Source organism: Colobus angolensis, unplaced genomic scaffold (assembly GCF_000951035.1).
Source record: "Colobus angolensis palliatus isolate OR3802 unplaced genomic scaffold, Cang.pa_1.0 Scaffold220, whole genome shotgun sequence".
Lineage (NCBI taxonomy): Eukaryota > Metazoa > Chordata > Mammalia > Primates > Cercopithecidae > Colobus > Colobus angolensis.
In genome coordinates, this window is record NW_012115378.1 from 534685 (window position 1) to 550127 (window position 15443).

The 15443-nt window shown below is 54.8% G+C and overlaps 1 protein-coding gene across 3 annotated transcripts in view; it reads left to right on the forward strand.

The window, feature by feature from the left end:
- CELF4 (CUGBP, Elav-like family member 4) overlaps positions 1 to 15443 on the forward strand; it is a 321661-nt gene that overhangs the window by 228872 nt on the left and 77346 nt on the right. For 2 of the 3 annotated variants that reach the window (XM_011943643.1, XM_011943644.1), the window contains exon 3: positions 14353 to 14431. In XM_011943643.1, the coding sequence (XP_011799033.1) occupies positions 14353 to 14431 (79 nt within the window). The remainder of the gene's footprint in view (positions 1 to 14352; positions 14432 to 15443) is intronic. The other variant, XM_011943645.1, reaches the window with a different exon arrangement.

The following is a 15443-nucleotide window of genomic DNA, read 5'->3' on the forward strand; positions in this document are numbered from 1 at the left end:
AAGAAATGAAGCGGGACGCGGCCGAAGCCCTGGGTCATAGGGCCAGCCCAGCAGCCCCGCCGGGGGTCGGGGTGACAGCGCTGGCATTTCGAAGGGCATCCCAGGGCCAGCGCCTGCCTCGACGAGACCTCAGGAGCTCAATAGACTTTCCAAACCTAATTAGTGTTTAATGGCCTGGAGAGACGCCGCATCCACGTCATCGGCCGCGCACGCCGGCCAGCTTCAAGTTCTTAATTAACCTTTAAGGAGATGATCTGCTGGTGGCCGCCTCAGAAGGCCACATCCATCCCTGCTGGCATGCATGTGTGCCAGGGCCTGTGGGTTCTCTGGGCACACTGTCACACGTATGACTCTGAGGGTGACCCCGGCCACCCCCTCGAAGCCGGCTTTCGGAAATGGCGGGTGGACAAATTCCCACTGAAGTGTCCTGGACTCCTGGCTGGGGGCCTGGGCTTGTGGAGGGGAGGCCATGCTAAGAAACTACACAGAATAGGCCACATGGGGTGGCTCACGCCTGTGATCTCAGCTTTGGGAGGTCAAGGTGGGAGGATTGCTTGAGCCCAGGAGTTCGAGACCAGCCTGGGCAACAGAGACCCTTCTCTACAAAAAAATTATTTTAAAAATTAGCTGGGCATGGAGGGACATGCCTATAGCCCCAGCTACTTGGGAGGCAGAGGTAGGAGGCTGAGCCCCCTGCACTCCAGCCTGGGTGACAGAATGAGGCCCTACACAGGACAGAGAAAGGGAGAGAGGAGGAGACTGGCCCCCACCACAGCCATGAGGGGCGCAATCTGGTTGTGAGCCCTCCCTGAGCGAGGCTCCTGGGGCCGGCTGTGGGGCATGTGGCCAGCAGACTGAGGAGATGGGCTATGATCTGGAGAGCTGGGGGCTGTTCCTCAGGGCTCAGAAGTGTGCTGCGAAGAATGTCAGAGGAGGCTGAATGCAGGACCTTCAAGACTGAGAGTATGAATGGCTGGAATAGAGTTGGAGTCCAAGCTGGGGGAGCAGAAGGTATTGGAGGGAGGGAGGGAGTCGGGCCCCTGGGCAGTGGCAGTGATGTTCCTGCCACAGCAGACTGGGGGTGTCAGGCCTTGGACTGGAGGCCATGCCAGGGAGAATGACCAGTCATCCAGCATGTGTTGAGGAAAGGGGAGAGGATGGCAGTGGAGGTTTTGGAATCACCTCCAAGGGAGTGAAGGTTGAAGAGAGAGCCACAGGCAGAGTCTCTAAGAGGAAAGGAGAGTGGGGCAGGTTTAGGGGTAGTGCACCTGTGAAAACCCTGATGTTCAGGGGTGGAGCAGGACCTGAGCCGTCTGCCCAGACACAGGCCAGGGAGGACAGGGAATTCAGAGGAGAGCTAGAGAGGGCACACTGGAGGCCAGCAGGGGGGCACGCCTGACCACACTCCCACACTTACACAGCATGCACATCACACACCATACTTACACCCAGTCAGCCCCACACCTACACACACACGCGCACACACACACTGCACGCACTGACATGCATACTCACACGTGAACATACATACACATGCATGTGCACATGCAACACACACCTCACACACTCCTAGTCACCCATTTTCATGGCCCACCTGCATCCTTGCTAAAACACACACGCAGAACCCTCACCACACACTCCAGCCCTCACGCACACAGGCTCACGCCCACACCTGAGCCTGACACCCTTGCAGGCAGTGCCCGTGACCCAGAGACCCCGGCGTGTTCCAGGAGGAGGGCCGTGATCGATGCTTATTAATGAAGCTGCCCCGGAGATGGCTAATTGATGGCGGTGCGCGGCTGTTGTCTGGAATTTAACCCGATTCATCATTAGCCTGTTGGAAGCTGGAGAGCTGTGTTAATTAAGGCCAGGAAAAGAGACTTGGACGAGCTGGCGGTGCAGGCTCATGTTAGAAAACGGGAGGGCAAGGGGCAGAGGGAGGGAGGGGGGAGCAGAGGGAGGGAGGAGAGAGGGAGTGATTAAATCTAAAGCCCAGAGACAAAACAAATTCCAAAAAGCAAATGTCGGTGCCATTTCTAGGATGACTCAGGTTTGCGCTTGGCCGGCATCATCAGGCTGTGGCGTGGGGATTAAGAGCAATTTCCTCTCGATTTGTCATTTACTTGGTGTGGGCCTTGTTTTTTCTTTTAACATGCCTGGGGACTCTCTCCTGCTCCCACCAGGCCTAGGACTGAGGCCCAGGAGCCACAGGAGAGAGAAAGGAGCTGTCCCCCGGGGTCAGAGCAGGGTGGGGGTGGAACCAGGACCCCTCTCCTGGCTGTGGAGAGGCTCAGCTTACAAACAGAGTCCACAGTGCCGGGGGAGCGGAGGGAACAGTTACACAGGGGAGGGCTTGGATGGGGAAGGGAGACTGGGCCCTGGATAACACAGACAAGGGTCTCCGTCCAGCCTCCAGGGGCCACAGTGTCACCCCCTTCTCACTCCCACCCAGCCAGTGTGCTCTAAATCTCTGAAGGCAGTGGTCCCACTGTGGGCTGGGAAGGGCCAGTCACAGATGAAGAGAGCCCCTTGCCAGGCCCAGGACCCCACATCTGAGGGCTCCTAGATGGTTGTCAGCTGTCAGGGTGACAGGCCCAGAAACCCAGGGGTGAAGGGAGGCCTGAGAGTTTAGAAGGAAGACAATGAAACCTCAGGGCTACATAGTGGCCCAGCACTGGGGGCAGCCTCTGGAAGATGGGCTTGAGTTGCACAGTGGGGCGCTGGTACCAGGCAGGGTGGATGAGGGGAAATGCATGGGATATGAGTTGGGGCTAGAAACGTCTCCTTTCTAATCACTAGAGCTGGCCATCCTGGATTAGGATGCCCCATGCTGGAGGGAGCCTAACTCCAGCACTATAGGTATGTGAGCAAATGCCCAAGAGCCATACATCAGAGGTAAAGAAGGGACTTCCAGGAGAGTGGGAGGTCAAGTGCAGGACTGCGTGGCTGGGCATTCAGGGAATCAGACTATAGTGCACAGCCAGCACCCAAGAAAGACGGACCCAGTGCCCTCCCAGCAAGGCCCTTCTGGATACTGGGTGGTGGCTCCTGCGGGGAAGAGCCACTCATGTTTGCTGTGCCACCCAATTCTACAGAACAGGGCCTGGCACACAGAGGTGCCCAGTAAGCGATGGATGGATGGATGGATGGATGGATGGATGGATGGATGGATGGATGGATGGATGGAGTTTGTGGCCCATCACAACAGCAGCTTCAGTGCTGGTAGACCAAGCAGAGAGGGCAGAGCTGGGGCAGGGTGGAGGAGAGGCAGTGCAGGCAGAATGGGGCTAGGAGAACCCAAGTTCAGGGTGCATCTTGCCTCTCTGTGAGGCGTGGCCTCCCCACCCCATTCTCAGCTCCTCCCCACAGAGTCCAACATCTTCAGTTCAGCAGAGTCCAAAAGAGCCTGAGTATTCCAGAGTGGAAAGGAAAAAATGAAATGTCAGGTATTCCTCAAAGGTGACGGAAATACTAAGAAAGGCAGGGAAGATGTGAGAGGAGGAGAAATAGGAACAGGGGGACGAGGGGGAGGAGAGAGAGAAGGGGGTTGAAGGGCAGGAGGGAGAAGGTAGCTGTCGCTTATTTCGTGGTGCCAGGCACGATGCTCAGAGCTTGGCCCGAGTGATCACATTTAATCCCCTCCACACCCTATGAGGGGATATGTGGATACGCCGGATATGCCTCTCAGAGGTTAAGTAACAGCCCTGCCTTGTATGAGCAAGTATATGGCAGAGTTAAGACCGAAATCCAGGCCTCACAATTAAATCAGGGCCTGTTTCATCAGAATGATCTATCCACCGCTGTTGTTTTAAAAATTGCACACCCTCACTCCCCCACCCTGAAGAGGGTTAGTGACCCAGCCCGGCCATGCCGACTAATTAGCTTGGTTACCACGGCAGCAGATCTTAATTAAGACCACAAGGATCCTCCCACCCTTGCCAGCGCAGCCCTGGCGTGTTCGCGGGAGCAGCAAAACGGACGTGGGGCTTGGAGACAAAGAGCCCTCTGCCCTTGGCAGTGCGGGCCTCAGGGAGCTCTGGCTGAGAGGTGGGGGCACGTAAGCCCAGCGGCAGCGTGGTCACGGGTCCACCAGTTCCATCCTGGTGATTTTCATGGTGTCCTTCTACCTTACCTGCCATGCGCGGGAAGCATCTACCCACAAATATGGCTCCAAACCCCTAGCAGGGAGGGGCTCCCTCCCTCCCCCTGGGAAACCAGCAGTGGGCTTGGGGCTGGACCTCTTGAGAGACTTTTGACCACTGTGAGGGGCACCTCTTTTGTTTGTGCCAACCCAGCCCTGCCGCTTAGGTGAGGGGAAAGCATTCTGTAGAGAGATAGGAGAGGGTGGAGGCTTGGAGAAGGATGGGAGAGAGTGGTGAGAGCAGAGAGAAGGAGGAGTAGGCAGCCCCAGCCGGCCCACCTGCAGGCTCTGTCAGGGCTGCTCACTGCTTCTCTCTGGACACTGCCGAGCAGAGCAGCCTGTTGCATAGCAACTGCCTGGGCCTATTTGTGGGGGGCTGTACCAATGAGGCTACGTGGGCTGCAAAGGGTGCTGCCTGGACCGAGGCCACTGCATCCCAACCCACACCCTCCAGACTCTTTGCAAGTGGAAGGTGGGCAAGGCCTGGCTTGGACTGGAGTGAGGGGTCATTCCACAACCAAGAATGAAAGGCAACCTGGGGAAATTTGGGCCAGTTCATCAAACACCTCTTATGCATAAGCTTTAGGCTCCTGTCTTCCCACAGGTGGGGAAGGCACCTGGTGCCAAGGTGCTGCTGGTCATTCTTGAACTGAACAAACATTTGCCTGGTGTCTCGGGCACCTCTGTCCAGTCACCTCTGACCTCCTGCACGCGCAGCTGCCTCCTTGCCCTTTCCAAACGTGGTCCTAGTGCAATGCTGTTTGCAAACAAACAGGAGCTCCCGCTGCCCACTCTATAAGCTCAGACCCTCCACGGCCACACCAGATCCTCCCCACCTCCACCTGCCTGCCTGTCCTCCCACCCTCGGCGACTTGCCGCACGAGCTTTCACACCCTGCTGGCCCTTCCCTCCACTCTCTTCCAGGTCTTTGGTGGTTATTCCCACCCCCACCCCATCCACACCCTGCCCACCGCATGAGTTTGCTCACCTGACTCATCAGGTTTCAGGAAGGACTGAAGGACTTGAGCCCCGTCATGAGGTCAGCAGAAGGTCTGCAGCATGGGAAGGACTTGAAAACCCTCTCCCATTACAGTTCAATCATGCCTCCAAGACCCGAGTGCACACCCCCAGCCAGGCACACAGTACCAACCCACACACCTGACTCCTTCCACCCTGACTCAAAGCCAGCATGCCCAAGTCCAGTCTGAATCCCCGCCATATCATTATCATACTCGGGAGCCTGTGCAGCTTCTCAGCGACCTTCCCATCATCCCCTTGAGGGCTACTTTTGACAGAAAGTGAGTCCAGAGGCGATGACTGGAAAGACGATAAGTGTAACTGGGTGGACCCAATCACAGAAGGCTTGCTGGAGGAGGAGGCAAAGGCTTGTGACTTCATTTTGCAGACACAGCTATGAGGGGAAAGGTGAAAAATGGAATGCAGCCAGTATGGGGAGATGGTGAGACCTGTCTGTAGATTACCCTGACATGACCTCAAGTGCTTTGTTTGAGGGACAGGGCGTCGGGGAAAGAAGGGACAGCCAGCCCCACCCAGGCAGCGCAGCACTGGAAGTCTGAATGAGAGGGGTGAAGAGCAGACAGGGCCTACATGCTGGTATGTGTCCTGACCCGAGAAGCATCAGATGGCCTCCTCAGAGTGGGGAGTGGGAGCAGAGACCAGATTTATTAAAAAATCTTATCTGGAGGGTTTGCATTTTAATAGAATCTGGATTTGCATATTTTAACAATAACCTCCGGTTCCTCTGTCTGGTCGGTGCTCACTGGCTGTCTCTCTAAACGATGATCGCCACCGCTTCAATAAACCCTTCCTAATCCAAAGGTGAAACACACCACTTTGCTGGAGGAGGGAGGATTAAAGGGCCTTTCTCTTTGGGCTGGAAACAAGGCTGTCCGGTGGTGACCCACTTCTGGCCTCTGGGCACTCTTGCTGCAAGGGCACAGATAAGGCAGGAGGGAATGAGGGTCATGACAGGGTGTGATGGAGGATTCAGTCATCATTTGCTCAGTACTTCCTGACCATCTACTGTGCATCGGGGCCATGCTGGGCCCTGCGTGGGCCTCAGGAACTCCTCAGGGTGGAGACAAACAGACAAATAAATCCATAAATCTGTCAGGTGTCTCTGAAATCACTGCTGAGGCTGTTCCTGGAGTCAGAATTTTATGCTGACAACAGATGAGATTTCTTGAGTCTCTAACCCCTCTCTATGGAACACACCATATGCGATTTATTAAGGAGGTAATTAAAGCATTAATATATTTACAACAAGCTAGGAATAATGTGTGCCGCTTCTGCGGTTCCCCTGGGATCTGGTCTCACTAGGGGACTGCGGAAGCCCTCAGGCAAGAGTTCATTCTTTCCTCCCACAGCGACTCCAAGCCTACTAAGCACAGCCCCTGGAATTCAACAGGGCCTGTGCTTCAGACCCTGCCCTCCTGGGGCTTTAAACAAATAATTTCATCATTAATTAATTTGTTAATTACAATTTGCTAAGCGCCGGGAAGACAAATTTCTGGTGGAGGGCAGGGTCTCTGGAGAGCAAACCCACCTTTGATCCCCACAAGCTCACTGGTGAGTTCTCTGTCCTTATCGAGTTGGTTGCATCACCAGGCTTTTATCCCTATGGCTGAAAATTGTTGGTCTATCCCCTCAAAATCGTACAAAGCTTATCTTTAAAAGATGGACTGATGATCTTTCTGGAGGTAGCACTAGTGCACAGACCTGAGCAATGCTTAAAACACCTGATGATCCACAAAACGCCTGACGTCTGGTGCGCGCAGATGAAGATGGGGACCCAGAAAGGCAGCCCCAGGTCGGCGTCATGGGCAGGCAATCCGTGCTGTCGCACAGGGCCCACACTCAGAAGATTCCCACGCTTGGGTTTCATGCTCTGCAATCTCCATCTTTAAATTCTTAACACTTAATCTTTGAACGTGTGCTTTGTGAGTGAAGTCCATGGGGCTTGGAGTCTCTGCTCATGCACAGTTCAGGCTCTCTCCACCTGCCCGGTCCACCCATGTCCAGTGTCCCACCTGCAACCATTGGTTTCCTTTGTACCAGTCAGCAGTGGCCTAGGCACAGGTTAAGGGGGTCAGCGTTGGTCACATTCACCCTATGGTAGCCCAGGCTGGCCATGCTCTGCCACATCTGACCAGTCAAAAGAGGCCATGACTCAGCAAAGATGAACCTATTGCCCAGATACCTAGTATGTCCCAGGCAGAGAGTTTACAATACCCTTGAAAGTTTCCTGTCCACTGTGGGTTAGGGCCGAGGGCCCATGGGAAGAGGTGATGTCTGGCTCTACTTCTCAGAGCCCACCTTCACCTGGGACTTGACACATCAGTCCACGGCCAATGAGAAGGGAGCCCAGCAATCCTCAGGCCCAAGCTGTATCCCAGGTTGGGACTCCAGGGGCCTGTGAAGGTCCCTGTGTCTGAGGCAGAAATCCCTTGGGAACTTCTCCTGCCTGGGGGACCTCTCTTGCAGCATTCCTGAGTTTGGCTTGTGTTTCCAGCTGAAGGCACCCTCCAGGCATAAGCCACAAAATACAAACTATGAAATTTTGGTGACTCTGCATAGGAGGTAAATGCTCTGATATTTGCATTTAAAACTGGCATTGCACAAAATAAAGATGAACTGTAAAGTCTGTGCTAATAATTTAAAATTTATAGTTTTCTTTACTTAAAGTGACATCAAATAGCAAATAAAAAAAATCCCAGGACAAGTTGAGAGAGTGAGCAAGACCAAGAAGGAAAGGAAAAAGGCTTTATATTTTAGTACTGTAATGACACTTTTTATTTTGGCGCTTGGAACAACGGGTCCTGCAAATTATGTCTGTTTTCTCAGAGCAGTGACGCTGGTGGGATTAGGACACAGACCCTCCCAGTGAGCTCTAGCGTGCTGGTCTGCTGATTCACTGTTTCCATGACCATCCTGTGTGCTGGGGTGGGGTTGGAGGGCAGAGCATAAAACCTGAGTTCTCTGGGTGGATACGAACTGGTGTTATCCTAAAACACCAGGGTAGATGACGAGCAGGGCCAAGTCCACACAAGCGCATCCACAAGTAGGTGGTCAAGGACTACCCCTCCTCAGAGACCACACAGGAATGGGGAGGTAAGAACTGCCTTCCTGGTGAAGGCTGCAAATTATGTCTGTTTTGGGAAGATATGAACCTGTGTCTCCAGTGGTATTCCCCTGAAGCTTGGCGCGGTGAGCCCTTCTGCTGAGCAGGGAGCCAAGTATCTTCAGGCTCCAACATGTCCCAAAAGGAACCAGAAGGACCCTCAGCTCTGATGTTTGAATAGTCACTCTGGAGAGCATTCTGGCCATCCCATGGGCAGTCACCTCAGCTGTCAGCGTCTATCCTCCCTCTCCCCAGCTCCCTGCAGGGCATCAGTCCCCACCTTCCAGTGCAGGCTGACCTTTGGTGAGAATCTGCTCTTCACATTTCTTCTATGATCTCGTTCAATCCGAATCCCCCCCGCTCCCTCCACAGTGAATTCTTTTAGGATGTCTGTGATGTCACATACCAGTAATCAGGTGCACACATGTACTCCAGGGAAGAAGCACAGTCCTGAGGTTGCCTCTGGGGATCCATGAGTAGGGGCCTGGATCTCTGCTCTTATTTGTGAAGTAAGTCTCTCTCCATCTCCGTCTTCCTTTCTCTCTCTCCCTCCCTAGTAAGGTAGGGGAGAAGAGACGTGTATAGGCAGGAAAATGTCACTCACCAGCCCAGTGAGCTAGTCCAGGTCATACCAGGACCAGGAAAGGAGTAGTAGGAACCGGTGGGGTGAATCAGGGCCACCTTCTCAGACAGGGAGGGGCCCCCTGCACCCTGGTCCTCGGGGAAGGAGGCAGCAGAGACCTGCAGAAGGAGGCAGCAGAGGCTGGTGGGAGTAGACTTGGCAGCACAGAACCAGAACCAGAACCAGATGCAAGAGGAGGCAAGGGAAGCGGCGAGGTTGGGAGGGAGTCAGGAAAGAGCAGCTTGGCCTGTCTGTCTGTCTGTGTGCCCACGAGCCACAGGCCTCCCCTTCCACAGGGAGCCACACTGGACAGGTGAAGCTTTTCGACCAGCTCAATCATCGTATTTATTCTAATTGTATCGTAATCGTCCCCAAGGAGGCTGGTTCAAATGAGCTTGACATTATTAAAATTTTAATGCCCGGTTTTCATAGCTGAATGAATATTTAAAGGGTATGTCCCAGCTTAAGTTATGATGATGAAGAAATTAATGGAATGTCTTGTTTAATGCATGGATATGTGTTGATGCAAAAAGTGGCAGAGGGATGGGGAGGGGGAAGGGAGGCAGAGCCTGAGTGGAAAAGGAAAGGGGCCATCCACCTGCCCACCCTTGCCGCAGGCGGGAGCAGAGACAGCTCTAGGTCTGGGCCAGGCCCACCCATTTCCCCAGAGGGGCGCTCGGCTGGAAGTAGAAACACAGTCCGCAAAGGTTTGTGATGTCCCCAGAGGACCGACCCCAGGAGCCTCCAGAGAAGCTGTAGGTAGCTGTTCCTGACCCAGGGAAGGCAGGTCTGGCTCACCAAACCCCCTTCGGGCACCTGGAGGAGGACACCAACTGAAGGCCATGGGGCATCCATGGGGACACTGAGGACATCTCTGAAAGAGAATCGGCAAGGAAGGCTCCTGTGCCCCAGCACAGATTCCCAGCAGCCACAAGCCCCAGGGCCCTGTGGGGAGGACAACGCGCTAGTGGAGAGGAATGGCTGACAGAGGAGCAGAGACGGGGGCAGGAAAAGCACCAAAGGGGTCCTGAGGCAATGGCCAGGGTCCCAGGGAGCAAAGTTGCAAGCAGGGCAAGGAGATGGCTCCCGGCCTTCTGGTCTTCCTCCTGGCCTCACTCTTGGCTCTTCCCTCCTCTCCTGGCTCTTGCCCTGACCCCTCTGCTCTCCTTCACCCTTGCCCTCTCTGGCATTCTCTTCACCTCTCCCCTTGCTCTGTCATCGTGCTCTGCCTTGTTCTCTCCCCATCTCTGTTGCCTGGCCCAGGCTCCTCTCCCAGGACAGATGTGCTCCGTCCTCCTCCCTCTTCAGGGCAGAATCAGGGCTGGGTGAGGCTGGCCGAGGACTAGGGGAGGGAGGGAGGGAGGTTTCCCTTCAGGCCAGGGCCAGCTGTACAGAGCCTGCTCCAGCTGAGAAATCTTCCCAACCAAGCCTGACACTTTATTTCTGCTGAGAATTAAGAAAGCACAGGACCGTATATTATCTCACCGTCTAGCCCGGCACCTCTCTGACAAGCCCCTCAAAGGCTGTCTGGATGCTGACCACCATCAGATCATAATGGGACATGAAAAATGACCCCAGGAGCCATGGCTGCATGGGAACCAATTCAATTCTCCTTTACCAATCTGTTTAGAGCACCCCGTAGGTGCCTAGCCCATGGCTGAAGGCAGCTGGGAGGCTGGATAAGACCCATGTTCCTGCTGTCAGAAAGTCCACAGTAAAACTGGAGAGAAGCAGAGGGGCCTGTGTGTGAGGGGTGAGCCCAACAGCACACCATGGAGGAGGTCTGCCTGCACCATGCAGGGACCGTCTGGTTGGGAGGGCTCCTGGGGCAGGGATGCTAGGCCAAAGCGTAACAGGCGCCCAGGTACCAAGGACAGTGGGCTGGCTGCCTGCGACTGGGGTGGCCTCTAGGGCGGAAGCCTGCACACACAGGGAGATTTCATTTGCCCAGTTTAATTTACCATGGAAAATGGGACCCATCATATCAGAAATAGCTCTACCCTGGCCGTGCCAATCCGCAGGACTCACCCCAGCTGCTCTTGGGCCCAACTAGAGAAGACTGGCCATAAAACACAGAAACGAGGTGCCAGGAAAGGAGTCTCCTCCAGTGGTCCAGCCTTCCTCCCACACAGGATGAGGCCCCCAGGGATGTGGGGTCTGCCTAGCATGCTCTGGCCCCAGGAATGGCGTCACTTCCCAGTTGGGACAGAGCAGCAAAGCCCAATAGATTCTGGTTCACACTCCTCTGCCTGCCCCTTCTCAGCCAGGCCTTCCTCCCATCCTTGCAAGGGAAGCCTGAATTCCCCATCTGGCTCCCTGCCCCCCTCTTTTTCCCCCACCCCCCTGGCCTCTGCTTGGAACTTTCCTGGGCCATCCCAAGCCCATTCCACTTGCTCCCAGCATCTCCTAAATGAGTAGACAGATGTCAGGAGTCCTGGGTTTATCTTGATATCACCATTTACAACCTTTGTGACCTCAGGCTAACTTCTTAACCTATCTGAAACTCCATTTCCTTTATTTGCATACATCATAGGAGAAGTTGTGATGATCTAGCAATGCGATGCGTATAGCAACTGTTCCTGTTCTCAGGGGTGTTGTGGATCCTTGGTGAGGCCTGGACTGCCTAAGCTCCACCCCCACTTGCAAGTCAAATTCCAGCCTTGAGTGCACCTTCTTAATGGAAAATGTGGAGCTCCTTGTAGTACCCTTCCCAATGGGGTACCAATCAGGCTTCATGAACTAGGGGGCTTATTTGTTGGTTAGAGCTGTCATAGCAAAGTACCACAGACCAGATGGCTTAAACAATGGAAATGTATTTCTCACAGCTCTGGAGGTTGGAAGTCCAAGATGAAGGTGTGGGCAGGATTGGTTTATGATGAGGGCTCTCTTCCTGGCTTGAAGACAGCAGCCTTCTTGCTGTGTCCTCCTATGGCCTTCTCTGGGTGCACATCCCTGGTGTCTCTTCCTCTTCTTGTGAGGACATCAATCATATGGGATGAAGGCCCTACTCTTATAACTCCATTCAACCTTAAGTACCTCCTTAAAGGCACTATTTCCAAATACAGTAACACTGGGGGTTAGGGCTTCACCATATGAATTTTGGGGGGACACATTTCAGTCCATAACAGAAGCCAAGTGGACTAGGCTCAAAGCATGAATAGACTGTCAAGAGGAGGAGGCTGGGAGGGACAGCAGGGAACTTGCAGGCCCAGGGAATGGACCTGGGGGAGGAAGGTGCCAGGATGTGCGGTGGGACTGGTGCAAGAGGTGTTGGGGCCAGATTTTGGCCAGGGGGGTCAGGCAGAAAAGATAATTGATTTGCTGGCCCAAAGAACCTGGCCTCAGTCTCCCTTTATGGGATGGGTATTTTTCCCATTTACTTCCTCCTTAGTCCCCTCCTCCTGGAGCAGCTGAGGTCAAATGAGATAAAATATGACAAAGCCAAAGGCCATCGTATTGGTAGCTCTCATGTGCCTACTCATCCTGGCTGAATCCCAGCTCCACTGCTCCTCAGAGCTTTGTTCTTCTCATTGAAAAGATGGATATAATAATTCCTACCTCAGAGAATTGTAAAATTACATAAGCAGAAAAGCTGTAGAAATCTGTCCAAGAGAACATCAGGGCTGGAACTGGGTCCAGGTCAGTCCTTAAGACCTGTCTAGGGGAGAAGAATGCCGCACGTTTCAGAGAAGGGAAGGCTAGGAGGGTGGGGCATTCCAGGAGGACAGGGCAGCCTAGGAAAGGGTGAGATGCTGAGTCCCAAACAGTACTGGACAGGCAACCAGGAGCAACCTGGCTCCCTCCTGAATCACCTCTCCCATAGCTAGATGCCTGGGTGGCCTTCTGGATCCTTCCCTCAAGGACTGGAAAGGAGCTGGTTCACAGGGAAGCCAGGAACTTCATTACATTCCTCCTCCTTCTCCCTGTGATTGGAGTTTGTTGTAACACGGCAGTGTTCTCTGCTGCCAGGACTTGGGAACAAAGCACCTTGCTTCCCCTCAACTCCATAAGGGATGTCAAGTGGGGACCTGGTGGTGAACAATGACACCCTGATCCCTCTCGGTGGGCTGGCCCCGGCATCCTCCCCTGCTGCCTCTGGCTACCTGTGCCTCTTCCTTGTCGGCTGCGTCCTGCCTCCCATCTCTGTCCTTCCCGGCCGCGGCTCTGCCCTTCCCCTAGCCTCGTGCTCACCTTGCTGAGTCACAGGCACCCATACTCCCCCACCCAGTTGTCTTGATGCAGCCAAAACTCACTTCAAGTCCTAGACCAGAAGGCAGGAGGAAGCTTGTGACTGGCTGGTCCAGCCGCTGTACGGGAGGGAATTGGCAACGGAAGGTCTCAAAGCGCAGGACAGATATGCGGAAATCTCCCCGCAGGCCCCGTTTCCCAGCCGTGTCCTGCCACATGGTAGCCTTGGGAAGCACCTGAATGCCTCTTGGCCTCAGCCTCTCCATCTCTTAAATGGCGGTGTTTGTACCTGCCCCACTGCCTCTCTTGAGTCTGAGTTTGTGAGAGAAATGCAGATGCAAGAAAGGCTCAGGGAGGTGCATAAGGGCAGAAGCACTGGTGAAGACATCAGGTCCAAATCCGCTTGCATGATTCTCCTCATGTTTATTGCTTAAAACATGCTGAAACCTCTGGGCCTTGTAGAGCCCACCCTGGTGCCTCTCGGTGAGCCTTGAAGCCAGGCAGCCAAGCCCGGGATGCTTGGAGTCCAGAGACCCCTAGTGGCCTGAATGGGCCATTGACACAGATCCCCAAGAGGGAAGACAGGCTGGCAGGCTAGGGGAGTCAGGCGTTGCTCTCCTGTCCTCCTGGCACCCAGACACCACAGGGGACAAGTAGCTGTGCCCACTCTGCGCACTCCCTGAGAGAACGGCCCTAGTTGCAACCGGGAGCCACAGCCCTGAACTCTGCTTTAACCTTGGAGCTGGATGGCCCAGAGCGTTGGCCACGCCTGACCCACAGGCCACATCTACCAGCTGGTAGGTGCTGGGATGAAGCTGGATGCCCTGGCCTGGGTGGGGTCCATCTGCAGCCAGCGACAGCTCATTTCCATAAAGGCAGATGTCTTGAGTGAACCAGGGCTGAGCCAAGGGTGTACTTTGGGGACACAAAGGCCTGTGCGACACAGGGATGGGCAGCATTTCTGTCAACCTGAGATTCTGCTATCAAAGGTTAGCAGGACTTGCTTGGAGTAGGAGGAGGAGGCACCTCAAGGTCTCCTGTCCAGAGACACCCTCCTGAAAGAATGGGGCCATGGGGCTGTGCCGTTGAGGGGAGACGGACAGCGCTTTGGTGAAGGTGTGTGTGCTTGCAGCAGCGTGTGGGAGCTTGTGTCTGTGGATGCAGTCTGTGTACCTGCATCCACCTGTGCACCTGAGTGCTGGGTGTCTGCCCCTCACCCACAGGCCTGCTGTAACTCTGTCTCCCTGTGCTCTGTTGCAGATGAACCGGCCAATCCAGGTGAAGCCTGCGGACAGCGAGAGCCGAGGAGGTAGTAGCTGCCTGCGCCAGCCCCCTTCACGTGAGGGCCCACTTGTCTCTGCCCCTCCCCTCCCCTTCTCACTCCTCCCTCCTTTTCCCGATGCAGCAATGTGATGCAGCGACTCCCTGCCTCCTCCTCTTGCCCCTCTGGGGACCTCATGGCTGAGGGTTGGGGACAGAGCTTTGGAGCTCTGGGTGTCTGGTGTGGAGAGATGAGGGAATGGGGGCGATTGGGGTCTTCCAGACGGTGGGGTTTCTGCCTCTCTGAGTAAACAAGTGCCATGTCTCGGGGCATTCTTCTCCCCTCCGTTAAAACACCAAAAAGGGTGTGCCCACCTCGGTGTTGCCAAGGAAAACCCCACCGTGATGGGGCTTGTGCAGTCAGAAAGGAGACAGGAAGTGGTCGTAACTGTGCCGTAGGAGGATTCAGGCCACAGGAGGCAAATCTGAGTGGCCCACGGGAGTGTGGGCACGCAAGGCCAGCACTGAGGCAGAGATCCTGGAGATAGAGGCAGGCAGTCGGACAGGTGTCTGGAAACGGACAGAGGAGAAGGACATAGCCTCACTCCACAGACACTTGTCCCAGAACGTGAAGCCCGCCGGAGACTGGCCGTGGAGAGGCTGGGTAAGGGAATGCCACACCTTGAGGCTCACCCCTGAAAGGGCCAGGCAGATGGCCAGCCAGGGGCAGCTCCATCACCAAGTGACAGCATCCTCTTGGCATAGTGCCTGTGTGTCTATACTGCCCCTCCCTCCTCATCCCAGTCACAGAGTAACCAGGGCCAACCCTAGGCACAACCCTGGCCCTAGGCTCCCCTAGATGAGATTCAAACATACTCTGACATTAAAAGAAAATGAAAGGCAAGGACATGGCAAAGAAAATACATCCAGCCTCCAAGATCAGGCCTCTCTTACCCAGGCACTAGCTCCTCCCACAACAAACTGCCCCCGTGATACAGAGTCTATCATACCTCACCTGTGGGAGAGAAACAGACTCACCAGCACAACAGGGTAGAAGAATGTGCAGGCTCCTGCCAGGTGCCCCCTTCCAG